Below are 19,264 nucleotides of genomic sequence, written 5' to 3' on the forward strand. Positions count from 1 at the left end.
ATATTTTTCTTTCCTTTATCATTGGTGTTAGATGTTCTTTTATTTATTTACCTAGATGACAATTAGTAAAATTTCCCTTTAATATTGAAACCTAGTATTTAGTGATATTTTTAGATTTTTTTTGTTATTGAATTGTGTTTTAATTTCTGGAACGAACTTTGAGTGCTGTTATTAACTGAATTGCGTTTTAATTTCTAGAACGAACCTTGAGTGCCAAAGAAGATCCCTTGCAGAAATTGCTAAGAAATTCAATAGAACCAGGTAATAAAACACTAATCACAAGTTTTGAGTACATTATACATATTCATCACTTAATACGTAAGTGACCTTAAAGATTAAAATTCACATATTATATAATGTGTTTGTTATTCCACCTTACATAATCTAATTTTTTATTTAAGGCAAGGATAAGGGTAGCAAAGAGAAGGGGGGTGGAGAGGAAAAACGCAAGCATATCAAGAGTATGATTGATAAGATCCCAACAAGTAAAGAGGAACTCTTCGCATACCCCATTGATGCATCTCTTGTTGACAATGTGAGTACCTCTGTGTTAGCCATGTATACCCCATTGATGCATATCTTGTTGAGAATGTGTGTACCTGTGTGTTAACCTCATATACTTCTTTGATGAATCTCGTTGAGAATCGGGATACCTGTCTTGTTTTAATAACTGTTCATCCCACCGATGCATTTCTCATTGACATCTTAAGTGTGTGTATTGAAATATTGCTGGAATGATTTTAAATTTTCTGATTTGTTCTGCAGGTAGCAACAAATGTTTGATTAGAAACTTAACAGGAAAAATTAGCCTCAGGTTAGGCCACAAGAGTAGACCAGTTCTTGAAATTGGTAACAGTTTTGTACTTTACACTGGCATGTTTATCAATTCATTCATTGACACCAGAAGATAATAATTTTTATTTTTGTTTGATCATGCAGTACATAATGTAATATAATGTAGAATAGTCATCAATGTAGATATTAATTAACAAATTATTTTACATTTGGTATACTATGTAAGGAGTCATTAATAACAGCAAATAAATGTCAGTGGATTTAGTCATAGAATACCATAGAATTGTGGTACTAATACTTTTATGTGGATGTGAGGTTTTTTCATCAAACCGGCCATATCCCACTTTAGGCAGGTTGACTTAGAGAAAAATGAAAGTTTCTCTTTTTAACTTCAGTAATGTATACAAGAGAATGGGTCATTAATGTATACAAGAGAAGGGGTTACTACCCCCTTGCTCTCAGCATTTCAGTCGCGTCTTACGACATGCATGGCATATGGGGGAAGAATTCTGTTCCACTTACCCATGGAGAGTGGATGTGAGGTATAGACTTGAAATATTGCATTGAGGAAATGGCTGAGGCAGTGAGAGATCATCATATTTGAGAGCAGTGTGGTGTGAATATTATGCAGGTATAATTCAAAGGGAGGATGAGGAGGTAGTACATACAGCGGAACCTCAAATTTCGAACTTAATTCATTCCAGGAGCTAGTTCTAAATTCGAAAGGTTTGAAAAGCGAAGCAATATTTCCCGTAAGAAATAATGGAAATACAATTAATCCGTTCCAGAAACCCAAAAGTATTCACCAAAAAAAAAAAAAAAAAAATTTATAGAGATAAATTATAGTTTTACATACAACAAATATAGTGTACAATTATGCATTAATAAATTTAAATAAGAGCAGGACGTGAGTATGGGGGAGGTGCGTGAGGCATTACGTAGAATGAAAGGGGGTAAAGCAGCTGGAACTGACGGGATCATGACAGAAATGTTAAAAGCAGGGGGAGACAGTGGAGTGGAGACGAACACCGTGACCTGAAGTGTTAGCAAGGAATAAATGGATCTTACTGTCTCTTACAACGTGTAAGGAAGGTTCAACAAATAAACCCTTGACCTTGCAGGAATCACTGTCAACTAGGACATTATCACCATCTGGAACATTAGGAACAACAACAGACACTCTAGTGAGAGCACTAGCCGCAACAGAGACGTCTTTCTGCAGACGGCATGTGACATCAACAAGAGATGGCATTACTAGTTTCAAGTAATCGTTTTCCAACAAGGCATCCCCTGTGGAGAAACTACTACTCGAACTAGCAGTCATTGCAGGGATAGGCTGTGCACTCAAGGCAGTCTGAGTGTCCTCGGACACTTGAGGCAACGGAACACTATCTTGCATGTCTGAAGGTGTAGGTGGAACACAGATGGGAGTGACAGAGTTACCAGTGCCTGACCGCTTGGGTACGCTACTGGAGAATGCATTGGCTTGTAAGGACTTAATCCGTACATCATACTCTGCAGCAGTATGGCAGATTTCTGATCCAAGCTGGTAACCCCAAAATGGAACGATCAAGTCGTCAATTTGGGCATGCCATCGGTACGGGTCAAGCACAATGCGTAAGTCTCGCATAGAAGCAAATCCCAGTAGAAGGTCTCCAGGGAAAGTAATCTGGTCGACAACAAGAAAAGCAGCAGTAAAGTCTTTGCCTTGGATAGTAAAGGTGAGCGAAGTCTGACCTCGGACTCGCAGAAGAGAACCAGCTACTCCACTAAGGGAGGTTACAGTAGATGGTTCAACGAGGAGGACACGTCGTAACTGCTTCTCTTTAAACAAGCTAGACCTAATGATATTAACTTGCGCACCAGAGTCCATGAACACATGAACGGGCACATTATGGACAGAAGCTTGTACTAAAGGACCAAACGTTTCGTTAGGAGTTATATGCAAACAGAAAGGTGGGTTGTCATCGGAGAAGGCATTTTCTACTTCATCCCCAAATTCCTCTACGTCAGAGACGTGTGAAGCAGCATCAGCAGCAGGGTTGTCATTCTCAAGGCTGGCTAAGGCTTCGTAGGAATTTTGGACTGGGATGGTGTACTCGTTATCACCTACTACTGTCACGACTGGACGAGTAGACTTGGGCGCTCGGATTCCCCCGAATTGGAAGAATGAGCCTGGTTCTGGTTAGTTTGTGAACCACGACGTCTGTTTCCTCTCCTGGCTCTGCGGTTGGAACGGCCACAGAAAGATCTAGAGTACTGCAGGTTGTAGAGAGCATTGCACTCAGATGTGTCATGTCCATGAATTCTATGATAAGTACAGTAGGGAAGATCTGACTGGTACTCATCATCAGTACGACGCTTCTTAGGGTGACTATCTTGACAATTAATAGCAATATGACCACGGTAACCACAATTGTAGCAAGTTCTTTGACTGTGGGTACTGTACATACTACGGGTGCTACGGGAATGAAGGCTCTTAACACTAGCTTTGGATGATGGATGCGAGTGATTAAGGTTGGGAGTTTTGGTAGTAGCACAAACTAGAGGAGGTACAGGAGTGGACAAAGTGGTTGGTGTAGACTTAAGATAAGGGAAGGTTCCCTCGGGACACAAATTTCGTACATGGATAAGAGCTGCGAGCGGTCCCATAGTAGCATCTAGCGGACTTGAATTGTACACATACATAGATGTCGGTGGCATTAGTTGTTTAATAACTCCGAATGCGGCTAATTTGGCAAACCCATCAAGGGCTGGTTTATCACTATCTTTAAGGTACTTGGAATTTTGACCTGCTTTAACGAATGAGGACATTAGGTTATTAAGACGAAGAGCAAACTCATCTAATGACTCTTCTGGTCTCGGAGCTGTGCAAACTGATTCTTTGAGAACGACGAACGGATCGGTTTCTCGCACCGGTTCGAGATAGTTGCGAATTAACTGTTCATAATCTTGCCACCTGGTCAGATCTTGAAAGTCCTTCATATGAATTAAGTTGAATACATGTGAGGCTGCTGGAGAATGGGCTAGACTCTCCTTTCCAATACTGATTAAACAACTCTCAGATGGAAGACCATCAACTGAAGCATCAGCTCTGGCTCGAACAGCGGTAAACCAACCTTCAAGGTTGTCTGGGTTACCATTGAACAATGGCATAGCATCATACGGATCACGACTAAACTTACGCAGGCTAGAAGTCTGAGTGTATCTATCGTTTGATAAGGAGTTACTCGAATTTTGGGCTGACGCATTAATGGTTGTACTAGCAGCATGTGCTGAGGCATCGCTTGAGAAAACTTGAGACATATTTGCAAAATGTAAAACAAGAGTTTAGAGAAACAAAAGAAAATGTAGCTGAGGAAAACACAACACAGTGAACTTAAATGGGGAAAAAAAAATGCTTAACAATTCTGCATAAGTAATTAAAAATTGACAGGTCACATAGTAAGCAAAGAACTCGCGCAAGAAAAATATGCAACTGAATGAACAACACTTTGAAAATCAAGAGAACTTGTACTTTACTCAAATCTAATTTGCTCAACTTTTACTTTAAATTGAATGAATGGCACAGTTAGTTGTCTTTACTTTCAATGCAATAGGGAAATACACAATAAAATGATAAAATGGACTCAATAAAGCTTGTGCAAAAATAAAACAAACTGGGACACAATTCACTGAAATAAAATAAAATGGCACACAAAGAATAAAATATTATGCACAGAACAGAGCATATGAAACTGCACTGAAATAAACTGTAGCAATATTGCAAATGACAATTGCTAATCAAAAAGTACTGCACAACACTGCACAAAATCTCTGCAAGAAAAACTTTAATGGCAACACAATATTTGCACATGAATTATTGCAAAATGAGTCAATGTGCAATCATTAAAACAAATATTACACACACAAGAAAAGAAATATATCAAGGAATGAACACTTTAACTCTTAACTGCAGCTTATACAACACTTAACAAGCAAAAGAACAATTTACTCTAAAAGAAGAACTTAAAAATTGCACTAAGAGTGAATTTGAATTTGTTCAATGAAACATGAAAAATAATAGGTGCTAAAACACAGAACAAAAAAGTTTGAACACTTACAGTGATGCAGAACACAACACAACACATCAACATAAACACAATACTAGAATTTTCTTGCAATGAAACTTGATGTGTGAAAACTTTGATAATTTCTTGCTTGCACAAAATAATGGCACTATTGTCTGTGGATATAAGACAAATTAGACACTGGCTAAATGAAAGGATATGAACACAAAAAAAAAAAAAATGTTCAACACACAGGGAACAAAACAAGAATACACAAATGCTGGGATGAAAAAAATATATATAACTGAGACAACACTGAGTTGTGATGCAGAATACAACTAAATAAATTACTGAATTAATTCACTGGAATACTGAGAACACTAGGTGATTCTGAAGTGTAAACACAAGTTCTATACTGCACATATGTTGCACACACAACAAAGGAAAAACACTACGTACTTACTTCAAGTGTATAAAAAGACACACAACACAACAGACATAAAATAATGCACGAAAATTAACACTGAATTAAGGAGAAAAAAAGATTATTGCAAACAAACACTGAGTCTGATCAAGAGTCACTGAATGTCACTAAGAAAATCACTGGAACACAAAAGAAATGTCTCATCACTCGCAAATGTCTCTATGAAAAATGTTATCGCTGTAACGACTTGGTGAAGAATGAGGTTGATGGTAGTGGAGAGTAGATGAGACTGGTTGCTGACTACGATCACTGACTTCTCTCCACACTCGAAGAATTTGCGCTTAAATCGACGATAGACTCACACAGGAGGCTTTCAACGGTTGGTGCCACTGTCGAAGACACACTCTAGCTCTTGACCCCCTATGTGGTCCTTAAAATATGGTGCTACAACCCTTAGTAGTGCGCCAAAACACTGGTAGAGGTTGGGTGAGTACCAAAACACAGAGTGGTTGGGTTTGTGGGTAAACAGGGCTAAGGCATCTGAGGCCGCGTGGTGAGTTAGTGGGGTTAGCAGGGCTAAGACCGAGACCGCGTGGTGAGACACGTGGTCGTGGGCCTATGGGTTGAATGGCGTTAAGCCTCACTGCGGACACCCACACTGGCGCGAAGATATTCTAAGCCGGCTGGCTTAAAATACACCCACGAAATACCACAACACCACAGGGATGAAAAAGAGCACTCAGAATTGCTTGGAGCTTGAATTACAAGCGATGAAGACTACTCACGTGGCTTGCTTGAGTACTGGAGTAAGACACCTGGGTTAGTTGCTAGCTGGCTTATCTTAACCCTTCACACAGAATAGCTTGATAACTTCTCACGATGAGCACAGCAGGGGTGGAAGCTGGCTTGGCAGGCAAAAGAACTGGATGGAGTAGACTAGGCTAGACTGGACTCTGTTGTTCTGACTCCCCCACCACAGACTGGAAGCTGGCTTATTTTGCAAACTCGGGTCAACCCCTCGGGAGTGATGCAAATAAGTAGATAAACACTAATACAAAGAGACTGACCCGTGAATAATGTAGTAGCTGGTAGGAACTTGAGAGAGTAGCTGACTTGAGGTAGCAGGCTTGGCTAGGTCAGCCTACTGGCGACACGAAATGGCCGTCTTGCTGGTCGAAAGAAATCTCCGTACATCGGCCTAATTATCAATTTTACGCCCACACCGCTGTCACCATTTATCGTAGGGGTTCTTAAATGGAGATATCGAGGGTTGAAGGTAGACACACTTGTTGGATGGTAACGATATATTGTCAGACTGTGATGATGGGAGATGGAGCCCAGCCTCAGCCTGTCCTAGCCTATGTCTAACGCCGACTGAGAAGGTGGCAGACGTACGAATGTACACATGCGCATCCCGTGACGTCACACAAACAGTCACAGGCCTAGGGATCTCCTATCTAAAGCACATGAATGATACTGATATGCTATACAACACAGGGATCAGCAACTATGCTGGCAAAGGTACCTAGGGATTGGCGGAGAGCGTGTATAGTCCCTTTATATAAGTTTACTGAGTATACCAGGAAAAGTGTATGGTAGGGTTATTATTGAAGGACTTAGTGGTAAGACAGGGTGTTGAATTGCAGATGAGCAAGGAGGTTTTAGAGTGGGTAGGGGATGTGTAGATCAAGTGTTTACATTGAAGCATATATGTGAGCAGTATTTAGATAAAGGTAGGGAAGTTTTTATTGCATTTATGGATTTAGAAAAGGCATATGATAGTGGATAGGGAAGCAATGTGGCAGATGTTGCAAGTATATGGGATAGGTGGTAAGTTACTAAATGCCGTAAAGAGTTTTTATGAGGACAGTGAGGCTCAGGTTAGGGTGTGTAGAAGAGAGGGAGACTACTTCCTGGTAAAAGTAGGTCTTAGGGATGTGTAATGTCACCATGATTGTTTAATATATTTATAGATGGGGTTGTAAAAGAAGTAAATGCTAGGGTGTTCGGGAGATGGGTGGGATTAAATTATGGGGAATTAAATACAAAATGGGAAGTGACATAGTTAATTTTTGCTGATGATATTGTGCTTATGGGAGATTCTAAAGAAAAATTGCAAAGGTTGGTGGATGAATTTGGGAGTGTGTGTAAAGGTAGAAAGTTGAAAGTGAACATAGAAAAGAGTAAGGTGATGAGAGTATCAAATGATTTAGATAAAGAAAAATTGGATATCAAATTGGGGAGGAGGAGTATGGAAGAAGTGAATGTTTTCAGATATTTGGGAGTTGACGTGTCAGCGGATGGATTTATGAAGGATGAGGTTAATCATAGAATTGATGAAGGAAAAAAGGTGAGTGGTGCATTGAGATATATGTGGAGGCAAAAAACGTTATCTATGGAGGCAAAGAAGGGAATGTATGAAAGTATAGTAGTACCAACACACTTATATGGGTGTGAAGCTTGGGTTGTAAATGCTGCAGCAAGGAGGCGGTTGGAGGCAATGGAGATGTCCTGTCTAAGGGCAGTGTGTGGTGTAAGTATTATGCAGAAAATTCGAAGTGTGGAAATTAGGAGAAGGTGTGGAGTTAATAAAAGTATTAGTCAGAGGGCTGAAGAGGGTTTGTTGAGGTGGTTTGGTCATTTAGAGAGAATGGATCAAAGTAGAATGACATGGAGAGCATATAAATCTTTAGGGGAAGGAAGGCGGGGTAGGGGTCGTCCTCGAAAAGGTTGGAAGGAAGGGGTAAGGGAGGTTTTGTGGGCGAGGGGCTTGGACTTCCAGCAGGTGTGCATGAGCGTGTTCGATAGGAGTGAATGGAGACGAATGGTATTTGGGACCTGACGATCTGTTGGAGTGTGAGCAGGGTAATATTTAGTGAAGGGATTCAGGGAAACCGGTTATTTTTATATAGCCGGACTTGTATCCTGGAAATGGGAAGTACAATGTCTGCACTCTAAAGGAGGGGTTCGGGATATTAGCAGTTTGGAGGGATATGTTGTGTATCTTTATACGTATATGCTTCTAAACTCTTGTGTTCTGAGCACCTCTGCAAAAACAGTGATTGTGAGAGTGAGGTGAAAGTGTTGAATGATGATGAAAGTATTTTCTTTTTGGGGATTTTCTTTCTTTTTGGGTCACCCTGCCTCGGTGGGAGACGGCCGACTTGTTGAAGAAAAAAAAAATGTAGAAAAATGCGCTCTTCATTTTATTTATTTTTTTCTTTTCAAAATATTTGGAGCGCTACGTGAGTGAACATGGATCTACATTTGGACAGTTTAAGGGTTAAGAATGAATACTCTTGGTCTACTAGCTCATTATATAATAATAATATCTTTTTTGGGTCACTCTGTCTTGGTGGGAGATGGCTGACATTAAAAAAAAAACATAATAATATAATATGCTATTATAACCATTATGAGTGTACTTAATATAAATTATAATACTTAAATGCATGCATTGTCTTGGACTATAAGTTTATATGCATATATATGAAAGTAAAATCTAAATTAAATATAGTACTGTATACTGTATTTAAAATTAATTCTAGCATAATCACTAGAGTTAGAATGCAAATTGTATGGTAACTGAATTGGCATTGTGCAGGCCGTGATTCGACAAATCAATCTGGCTTTCATTTTCTGGCGGTTTCATTATTCTCATGGCAGCTGTAGTAATCCCAATTGGGTCTTCATCACTTAATTCTTTATTATAGGAATCTACATTCTGTAAACCTTACTGGTCAGATAGGGTTAATTTATATTGCACAAGAAATTATACTAGTAGAAATGAAGCATCACATGGTAGAAAATTTGCATATTAACCCATATTTAATGTAGAGAAGAGGGTAAGGTACCTAGGGATTGGCAGAGAGCTTGTGTAGTTCCTTTGTATAAAGGCAAAGGAGACATAAGAGAATGCAAAAATTACTGGGGAAGAAGTCTGTTGAGTATACCTGGTATAGTGTATGGTAGAGTTATTATTGAAAGAATTAAGAGTAAGATGGAGAGTAGGATAGCAGATGAACAAAGAGGCTTTAGGATGGGTAGAGGGTATGTAGACCAAGTGTTAACAATGAAACATATAGGTGAACAATATTTAGATAAGGGTGAAGATGTTTTGGTGGCATTTATTGATTTGGAAAAGGCATATGACAGGGTGGATAAAGGGGCAAGGTGGCAGATGCTTCAAATGTATGGAATAGGAGGTAGGTTATTGAAAGTGAAAAGTTTTTACGAGGATAGTGAGGCTCAGGTTAGTGTATAGGAGAGAGGGAGATTATTTCCCAGTAAAAGTAGGCCTTAGACAAGGATGTTTGTCACCATGGTTATTCAATATATTTATAGATGGCGTTGTAAGAAAAGTGAGTGCTTGGGTGTTGGCAAGAGGTGTGGGGTTAAAAGATAAAGAATCTAACACAGAGTGGGAGTTGTCACAGTTGCTCTTTGCTGATGACACTGTGCTTTTGGGAGTTTCTGAAGAGAAGTTGCAGAGGTTGGTGGATGAGTTTGGTAAGGTATGTGAAAGAAGAAAATTGAAAGTGAATATAGGGAAGAGTAAGGTGATGAGGATAAAAAATTAGATAACGAAAGATTAGATATCAGGTTGGAGGGAGAGAGTATGGAGGAGGTGAATGTATTCAGATATTTAGGAGTGGACATTTCAGCAGATGGGTCTATGAAAGATGAGGGGAATTATAGAATTGATGAGGGGAAAAAGGTGAGCAGTGCACTGAGGAGTCTGTGGAAACAAAGAGCTTTGTCCATAGAAGCAAAGAGGGGAATGTATGAAATTATAGTTATACCAACTCTCTTATATGGGTGTGAAGCATGGGTGGTGAATGTTGCAACAAGGAGAAGGCTTAAGGCAGTGGAGATGTCATGTCTGAGGGCAATGTGTAGTGTGAATATAATACAGAGAATTCGTAGTTTGGAGATTAGGAGGTGCAGGATTACCAAAACTATTATCCAGAGGGCTGAGGAGGGGGTGTTGAGGTGGTTTGGACATGTAGAGAGGATGGAACAAAATAGAATGACTTTGAGAGTGTGTAAATCTGTAGTGGAGGGAAGATGGGGTAGAGGCCGGCCTAGGAAAGGTTGGAGGGAGGGGGTAAAGGAGGTTTTGTGTGCTAGGGGCTTGGACTTCCAGCAAGCATGCATAAGTGTGTTAGGAGCGAATGGAGACAAATGGTTTTTAGGATTTGACATGCTGTTGGAGTGTGAGCAGGGTAACATTTATGAAGGGACTCAGGGAAACTGGCAGGCCGGACTTGAGTACTGGAGATAGGAAGTACAGTGTCTGCACTCTTAAGGAAGGGGTGTTAATGTTGCAGTTTTATAACTGTACTGTAAGTGTGCCTCTGAATGATGGTGAAAGTTTTTCTTTTTTGGGCCACCCTGCCTTGGTGGGAAATGGCCGATGTGTTAATAAATAATAATAAATAACCCATAATGTAGGATTATGACACATGGTAATTGGTTGTTAGAATGAAAATCCTCGATTCAAAGACACTCGTCTGAAAGGCTGCGATAATTAATGAGTAGCACATTTTAGGAATATTGTTAATTAATGTAAATTAAACAGTGTCATGATTATAGGGTAAATAATGCTTGATCAACATTGCAGGTGTTAATGGAGAAGAGAATTCGGCCATGGATTAACAAGAAGATCATAGAATATATAGGAGAACCGGAACCCACACTAGTAGATTTCATTTGTTCTAAGGTTCTCGTGGGCTCTGAACCTCAGTCTCTACTAAATGATGTTCAAATGGTGAGTTTATATATAAAAAGTCAAATAATGGAATCAGACTAATTGCTGTACACTTTTTCAGATCAACACATGTAAATGTAACTAATAAATGCAAGGCTTTTTGTATGGAAGACTATTGTTGCTAACTATTATGAATGGTTATATCACTTGGTGTATGTTTGTCAGTCATTTTGCAAAATTTTCCATTTCATCTATCCAACTCTGCCCTTCGTGTTCTTTATATGATTTTATTCCTTCAGTGGAAGGGAGACTGCCTTCATGCTAGAGAAGGGCCTTTGGTCCTCATCACCAAGCCCTCCCTCCTTCATATAAAATTCTAAATGTAAAACGTCTGAAAGTCCTCTTTATTTAAATAGAAAAATTGAGGAACTAGTTTTCATTCTTAACTTTATTATTTTTAATTATTCAAGAGACTTTGTTTATGGAGCAAATTGCAGATGCACAATATTATTTTTTTTTTTTTTTTATTATCACACCGGCCGATTCCCACCAAGGCAGGGTGGCCCGAAAAAGAAAAACTTTCACCATCATTCACTCCATCACTGTCTTGCCAGAAGGGTGCTTTACACTACAGTTTTTAAACTGCAACATTAACACCCCTCCTTCAGAGTGCAGGCACTGTACTTCCCATCTCCAGGACTCAAGTCCGGCCTGCCGGTTTCCCTGAATCCCTTCATAAATGTTACTTTGCTCACACTCCAACAGCACGTCAAGTATTAAAAACCATTTGTCTCCATTCACTCCTATCAAACACGCTCACGCATGCCTGCTGGAAGTCCAAGCCCCTCGCACACAAAACCTCCTTTACCCCCTCCCTCCAACCCTTCCTAGGCCGACCCCTACCCCGCCTTCCTTCCACTACAGACTGATACACTCTTGAAGTCATTCTGTTTCGCTCCATTCTCTCTACATGTCCGAACCACCTCAACAACCCTTCCTCAGCCCTCTGGACAACAGTTTTGGTAATCCCGCACCTCCTCCTAACTTCCAAACTACGAATTCTCTGCATTATATTCACACCACACATTGCCCTCAGACATGACATCTCCACTGCCTCCAGCCTTCTCCTCGCTGCAACATTCATCACCCACGCTTCACACCCATATAAGAGCGTTGGTAAAACTATACTCTCATACATTCCCCTCTTTGCCTCCAAGGACAAAGTTCTTTGTCTCCACAGACTCCTAAGTGCACCACTCACTCTTTTTCCCTCATCAATTCTATGATTCACCTCATCTTTCATAGACCCATCCGCTGACACGTCCACTCCCAAATATCTGAATACGTTCACCTCCTCCATACTCTCTCCCTCCAATCTGATATTCAATCTTTCATCACCTAATCTTTTTGTTATCCTCATAACCTTACTCTTTCCTGTATTCACCTTTAATTTTCTTCTTTTGCACACCCTACCAAATTCATCCACCAGTCTCTGCAACTTCTCTTCAGAATCTCCCAAGAGCACAGTGTCATCAGCAAAGAGCAGCTGTGACAACTCCCACTTTGTGTGTGATTCTTTATCTTTTAACTCCACGCCTCTTGCCAAGACCCTCGCATTTACTTCTCTTACAACCCCATCTATAAATATATTAAACAACCACGGTGACATCACACATCCTTGTCTAAGGCCTACTTTTACTGGGAAAAAATTTCCCTCTTTCCTACAATATATACCTTATTTTTGCTCTGGGTTCACAACTTCCCTGGAAATTACTCCCCTCCCTTACCCCCTTGGGGGGCCAAACTTCCCTTGTTAAGAACCACTGTACTAGTGACAGGCATAGAGCTAATCGTGTGGTGGACTCGGTCTCATGTCGAATAAGCGTGTATGCACCTGGAGAAGAGAGAAGTGTAGAGGAGAGAGAGAGATTTTGGGAAATGTTGAGTGAATGCGTGGGGAGTTTTGAATCAAGTGTGAGAGTAATGGTGGTTGGGGATTTCAATGCTAAAGTGGGTAAAAATGTTATGGAAGGAGTAGTAGGTAAATTTGGGGTGCCAGGGGTAAATGTAAATGGGGAGCCTTTAATTGAGCTATGTGTAGAAAGAAATTTGGTAATAAGTAATACATATTTTATGAAAAAGAGGATAAATAAATATACAAGGTATGATGTAGCACGTAATGAAAGTAGTTTATTAGATTATGTATTGGTGGATAAAAGGTTGATGGGTAGGCTCCAGGATGTACATGTTTATAGAGGGGCAACTGATATATCGGATCATTATTTAGTTGTAGCTACAGTTAGAGTAAGAGGTAGATGGGAAAAGAGGAAGGTGGCAACAGCAAGTAAGAGGGAGGTGAAAGTGTATAAACTAAGGGAGGAGGAAGTTCGGGTGAGATATAAGCGACTATTGGCAGAAAGGTGGGCTAGTGCAAAGATGAGTAGTGGGGGGGTTGAAGAGGGTTGGAATAGTTTTAAAAATGCAGTATTAGAATGTGGGGCAGAAGTTTGTGGTTATAGGAGGGTGGGGGCAGGAGGAAAGAGGAGTGATTGGTGGAATGATGAAGTAAAGGGTGTGATAAAAGAGAAAAAGGTAGCTTATGAGAGGTTTTTACAAAGCAGAAGTGTTATAAGAAGAGCAGAGTATATGGAGAGTAAAAGAAAGGTAAAGAGAGTGGTGAGAGAGTGCAAAAGGAGAGCAGATGATAGAGTGGGAGAGGCACTGTCAAGAAATTTTAATGAAAATAAGAAAAAATTTTGGAGTGAGTTAAACAAGTTAAGAAAGCCTAGGGAAAATATGGATTTGTCAGTTAAAAACAGAGTAGGGGAGTTAGTAGATGGGGAGATGGAGGTATTGGGTAGATGGCAAGAATATTTTGAGGAACTTTTAAATGTTAAGGAAGAAACAGAGGCAGTAATTTCATGCACTGGTCAGGGAGGTATACCATCTTTTAGGAGTGAAGAAGAGCAGAATGTAAGTGTGGGGGAGGTACGTGAGGCATTACGTAAAATGAAAGGGGGTAAAGCAGCTGGAACTGATGGGATCATGACAGAAATGTTAAAAGCAGGGGGGGATATAGTGTTGGAGTGGTTGGTACTTTTGTTTAATAAATGTATGAAAGAGGGGAAGGTACCTAGGGATTGGCAGAGAGCATGTATAGTCCCTTTATATAAAGGGAAAGGGGACAAAAGAGACTGTAAAAATTATAGAGGAATAAGCTTACTGAGTATACCAGGAAAAGTGTACGGTAGGGTTATAATTGAAAGAATTAGAGGTAAGACGGAATGTAGGATTGCGGATGAGCAAGGAGGTTTTAGAGTGGGTAGGGGATGTGTAGATCAGGTGTTTACATTGAAGCATATATGTGAACAGTATTTAGATAAAGATAGGGAAGTTTTTATTGCATTTATGGATTTAGAAAAGGCATATGATAGAGTGGATAGAGGAGCAATGTGGCAGATGTTGCAAGTATATGGAATAGGTGGTAAGTTATTAAATGCTGTAAAGAGTTTTTATGAGGATAGTGAGGCTCAGGTTAGGGTGTGTAGAAGAGAGGGAGACTACTTCCCGGTAAAAGTAGGTCTTAGACAGGGATGTGTAATGTCACCATGGTTGTTTAATATATTTATAGATGGGGTTGTAAAGGAAGTAAATGCTAGGGTGTTTGGGAGAGGGGTGGGATTAAATTATGGGGAATCAAATTCAAAATGGGAATTGACACAGTTACTTTTTGCTGATGATACTGTGCTTATGGGAGATTCTAAAAAAAAATTGCAAAGGTTAGTGGATGAGTTTGGGAATGTGTGTAAAGGTAGAAAGTTGAAAGTGAACATAGAAAAGAGTAAGGTGATGAGGGTGTCAAATGATTTGGATAAAGAAAAATTGGATATCAAATTGGGGAGGAGGAGTATGGAAGAAGTGAATGTTTTCAGATACTTGGGAGTTGACGTGTCGGCGGATGGATTTATGAAGGATGAGGTTAATCATAGAATTGATGAGGGAAAAAAGGTGAGTGGTGCGTTGAGGTATATGTGGAGTCAAAAAACGTTATCTATGGAGGCAAAGAAGGGTATGTATGAAAGTATAGTAGTACCAACACTCTTATATGGGTGTGAAGCTTGGGTGGTAAATGCAGCAGCGAGGAGACGGTTGGAGGCAGTGGAGATGTCCTGTTTAAGGGCAATGTGTGGTGTAAATATTATGCAGAAAATTCGGAGTGTGGAAATTAGGAGAAGGTGTGGAGTTAATAAAAGTATTAGTCAGAGGGCAGAGGAGGGGTTGTTGAGGTGGTTTGGTCATTTAGAGAGAATGGATCAAAGTAGAATGACATGGAAAGCATATAAATCTATAGGGGAAGGAAGGCGGGGTAGGGGTCGTCCTCGAAAGGGTTGGAGAGAGGGGGTAAAGGAGGTTTTGTGGGTACGGGGCTTGGACTTCCAGCAAGCGTGCGTGAGCGTGTTAGATAGGAGTGAATGGAGACGAATGGTACGTGGGACCTGACGATCTGTTGGAGTGTGAGCAGGGTAATATTTAGTGAAGGGATTTAGGGAAACCGGTTATTTTCATATAGTCGGACTTGAGTCCTGGAAATGGGAAGTACAATGCCTGCACTTTAAAGGAGGGGTTTGGGATATTGGCAGTTTGGAGGGATATGTTGTGTATCTTTATATGTGTATGCTTCTAGACTGTTGTATTCTGAGCACCTCTGCAAAAACAGTGATAATGTGCGAGTGTGGTGAAAGTGTTGAATGATGATGAAAGTATTTTCTTTTTGGGGATTTTCTTTCTTTTTTGGGTCACCCTGCCTCGGTGGGAGATGGCCGACTTGTTGAAAAAAAAAAAAAAAAAAAAAACCACAGTAGGAGTCTCTCCAGGGATTAGAGGTGAAGCTTGGCAAGATCAAACTTAATATCCAACCGTTGTCGGGAATGTTGTAATAGCAACAGTTTATATGATAAGGATGCCCACCATCTTGAACCAAGAAGATCCTGGAGAACAGTCACAGGAGCAAATCAGTCATTCACTATATTACACCATCCTTATTAAGGCTCAGTAAGAGAGAGTGAGAGGCATTCATAATTAGTATCCAAACTAACATGGGAAGCAGTAATAGAAAGAAAACAAGCATTGTTTAGGTCTTCTCATGCAAACCACTGGAGAGTAATCCTTCTCTCATGGGTGGTGGATAATCTCTATTCTGAAGGAAAACAGAGCAGCAAGCATTGTTGGGGACATTGTACAAACAGACAAAAGGGAAGTGGAGCTGGTAGCTATTAGGGCCCAGGGGGCCAAGAAAGTAGGACCCCCTACCCTCTTTGACATGCACCAGACTCTGACAGAGGTGACAGCCAAATTAAGCTTACAGCTCTGGAAAGGGCATTACATGCAACAAGAAAAAAAATAATTTAGGTTCTATTCCATGTCACAAATTCATGAACAAACCAGTACAGCTCAACAAGGAGCTGGCAGCTAAATTAAGCTTACAGCTCTGGAAAGGGCATCTGCAGGCAACAAGAAATAAGAAAAGAATTTAGGATCTATTCCATGTCACAAATTCACATACAAACTAATCCAGCTCAACAAGGAGCTGGCAGGACAAGCTGAATAACTCTGGTTATGGGAGTTTGTTCTTAATAACATATCCCCACACTTTCCTCGACCCTATCTAAGGCTGAAGAAGTTATAGGGAAAGCAGGGACTCGGGTGTGATGCATTGCTGTGCTTGATATGAATAGGCTCTGATGCCTGTTCATATTGCTGTGGTTTGCGTAAGTCTTTATGATAATACTGCCTCCTCCTCATTTATCTCCCTTAGTAACACATTCTAATTTTGAGGGTATCACTATAATTTTCAGTGTCACATATCAGTTGAAAAAACTTTAAAAGATAAAACATACACACATTTTCTTTTCAGGTTCTTGATGATGAAGCAGAAGTGTTTGTGGTGAAGATGTGGCGGTTATTAATATATGAAATAGAAGCTAAGAAGCTGGGTACTGTCAAATCCTAATACAGTGTGGTTGACTAATGCTAGCAAGAAAGCACCAGCATCAATATCATTCAGGGTTCTGAAAATAAAGTGAGGGCACTCTTTTCTTATACTGTAAATATTTGTTATATAGTTAAAAAAATATTTGAAGACCTTTGCATATGTTGAAGTTTCTTGATAAGAGAAGCACAAAAGTGTTGATTAAAGTTATATAGGTTTAAAAGAAGTGGAGTGAAAGTTTGTAGGAGTTTGCAATGTGAAATAAGAAATGTGACTTCTGCAGAGCTTGTTCAAATAATTATTTAAAATTGACTTTTGACTTCCATTATACATAAATTTCCAACTTGAGTATCTAATTAAGAATTATTTTATTAACTTTTCAGAAAATCTTCAATATGAGATATTTTTGGTTGATTTTTTAAAAATATTTTGTGCGCTATTTTACAGTATTGCATTAATAATTTTGAGTTGTTAAATTAAATGCAGAACAAAGGTAATTATAATATCACACTGTGAGGTCGGCTAATACACATACACAGTGTATGTGAGCTTTTCACATTCAAAATATTAACCATTCCATTTTGGGTGGTAGACAAAAAGTGTGTAATGGAAGACAATAAATGTATTACCATCTAATGGTGAGATAACTGTTGAAAGAACTGTAGGTATGCATTTTTCTACCATTGTGCTGGGGCAACTGTCATTCGTAAATGCTAGACAAGTAAGATAAATATTTTTGATATTATTGGTATCAGTTGGTCCTGAGCTTGCTATGTATCAACACCCACACATGCACAGCAATTTCTTAGTGTTGACAATGTTCAGGGTTCTGGGTATTCTCAAGAAACAAGGCATGTGTGAACAGTACCTGCTTTCCACCCTTCTATTTATTCAAGGCCCCTCCTTTTTTTTTCTTCTTTTTTTTTTTTTATATTCCCTAGGTTAGTGAATATTTTATAATTCATTATTTTTGAATGCTTATGATCCATTAATTTTTATGAATGTTTTGAAATCTGTGACATCAGGTTATATTGAGATTAATTGGATGTTTTGTACAAACATTCTTGCCCACTCATCAGATGCTCTGTACTTGGTTATAATTGCATACAATAAAATTGTATCAACTGGCCACCAAGATGAAAAATTAAACAAAAATATATTCAAGCATGGATGTTTATTGGATGTATGGATCATCCCTGTGATTGTAAATAAATGAAGATTTTTCTATTAGATTTTTTCCTAACCTTGTTTTACTTTGAAAAAAAAAAAATAATACTGATACCAATACTTTGGCATACACATACTTTTCAGTCTTTATACAGCCCTAATTCTGTCCAAGTTAAGCCTCCACATCTACGCTATGCCATATGCCAATATTCGAGGCCTCGGATAATCGGGGAGAGCTCCAGGTATTGCTCTCCCAGTTTTTCCCTGTTTGTGTCTGTTTGCAAGAACCAAAATTGCACTCTGCTGTTTTCTGTCCCATCTCAGGCTATATCTCCTTATATTCATTGGATCCTTTTTGTGATGGGACTTAATGAAAGTGCACTTCTCGTGCTCCTTGGTATACCATATTCTCAGGTCCTCTGTACTTTGCTGCATTACACTGTAGCCTGCATTTATTTGGACAAGTGGTATACAGTCTGCTCTTTATATCTTTCTCCTCATCCATTATTTATTCTGGATGTGGCATCTCTGATTTTTTCCCTACCTCCTCTCCTCTTATTGTGAGATTTTAATGCTCATCATTTCCTCTGGAGAGGGTCTCACTGTGACTTGTAGTGATCAGTTAAAGGGCTCTTCTTATTTCTCCATGTTTTAAATATGGGTACTCCCACTCATTTTTCGATCACTTCTGGTCGCACGTTCATGCCATTGTTTATACAGATGGTTCTAAATCTTCTGACAGTGTTGGGTTCATGGCAGTCTTCCCTGATGATGAAGTCCAAGGTCATTTGTTAGACTCGGCTAGTATTTTTACCGCCGAGTTGTATGCCATCCTCATAGCACTTCTCCTTATTACATATATGTCTCCTTTGACTTTTGTGATAATTTCAGATTCCCTCAGCTCTTTACAAGCCATTAAACAATTTGATTCCCCTCATCCAGTGGTCCTTCTTATTTAACTATGGTTGTGCTGCGTTGCTAGCAACAAAAACGTCATTTTCTGTTGGGTCCCTGGACACATTGACGTGCAAGGCAATAAACAGGCGGATGCTGCTGCATGGTCAGCGGTACATGATCTGATTTCCTATTGAGGTATTCCATTCAGGGATTATTTTAGTCATCTCTGCCTG

At 39.6% G+C, this 19,264-nt stretch overlaps 1 protein-coding gene across 7 annotated transcripts in view; it reads left to right on the forward strand.

The window, feature by feature from the left end:
• The window catches only part of LOC128700052 (RNA-binding protein 25), a 109,911-nt gene extending 91,719 nt beyond the window's left edge, over nt 1-18,192 (forward strand). For all 7 annotated transcript variants that reach the window (XM_070098790.1, XM_070098791.1, XM_070098793.1 and 4 more), the window contains 4 exons: nt 199-261; nt 402-535; nt 10,892-11,038; nt 16,893-18,192. In XM_070098790.1, coding sequence (XP_069954891.1) covers nt 199-261; nt 402-535; nt 10,892-11,038; nt 16,893-16,988 — 440 coding nt within the window. In that variant the 3' untranslated portion in view covers nt 16,989-18,192. The remainder of the gene's footprint in view (nt 1-198; nt 262-401; nt 536-10,891; nt 11,039-16,892) is intronic.
• Nucleotides 18,193-19,264: the final 1,072 nt, after the last annotated feature.

Source organism: Cherax quadricarinatus, chromosome 64 (genome assembly GCF_038502225.1).
Source record: "Cherax quadricarinatus isolate ZL_2023a chromosome 64, ASM3850222v1, whole genome shotgun sequence".
NCBI lineage: Eukaryota > Metazoa > Arthropoda > Malacostraca > Decapoda > Parastacidae > Cherax > Cherax quadricarinatus.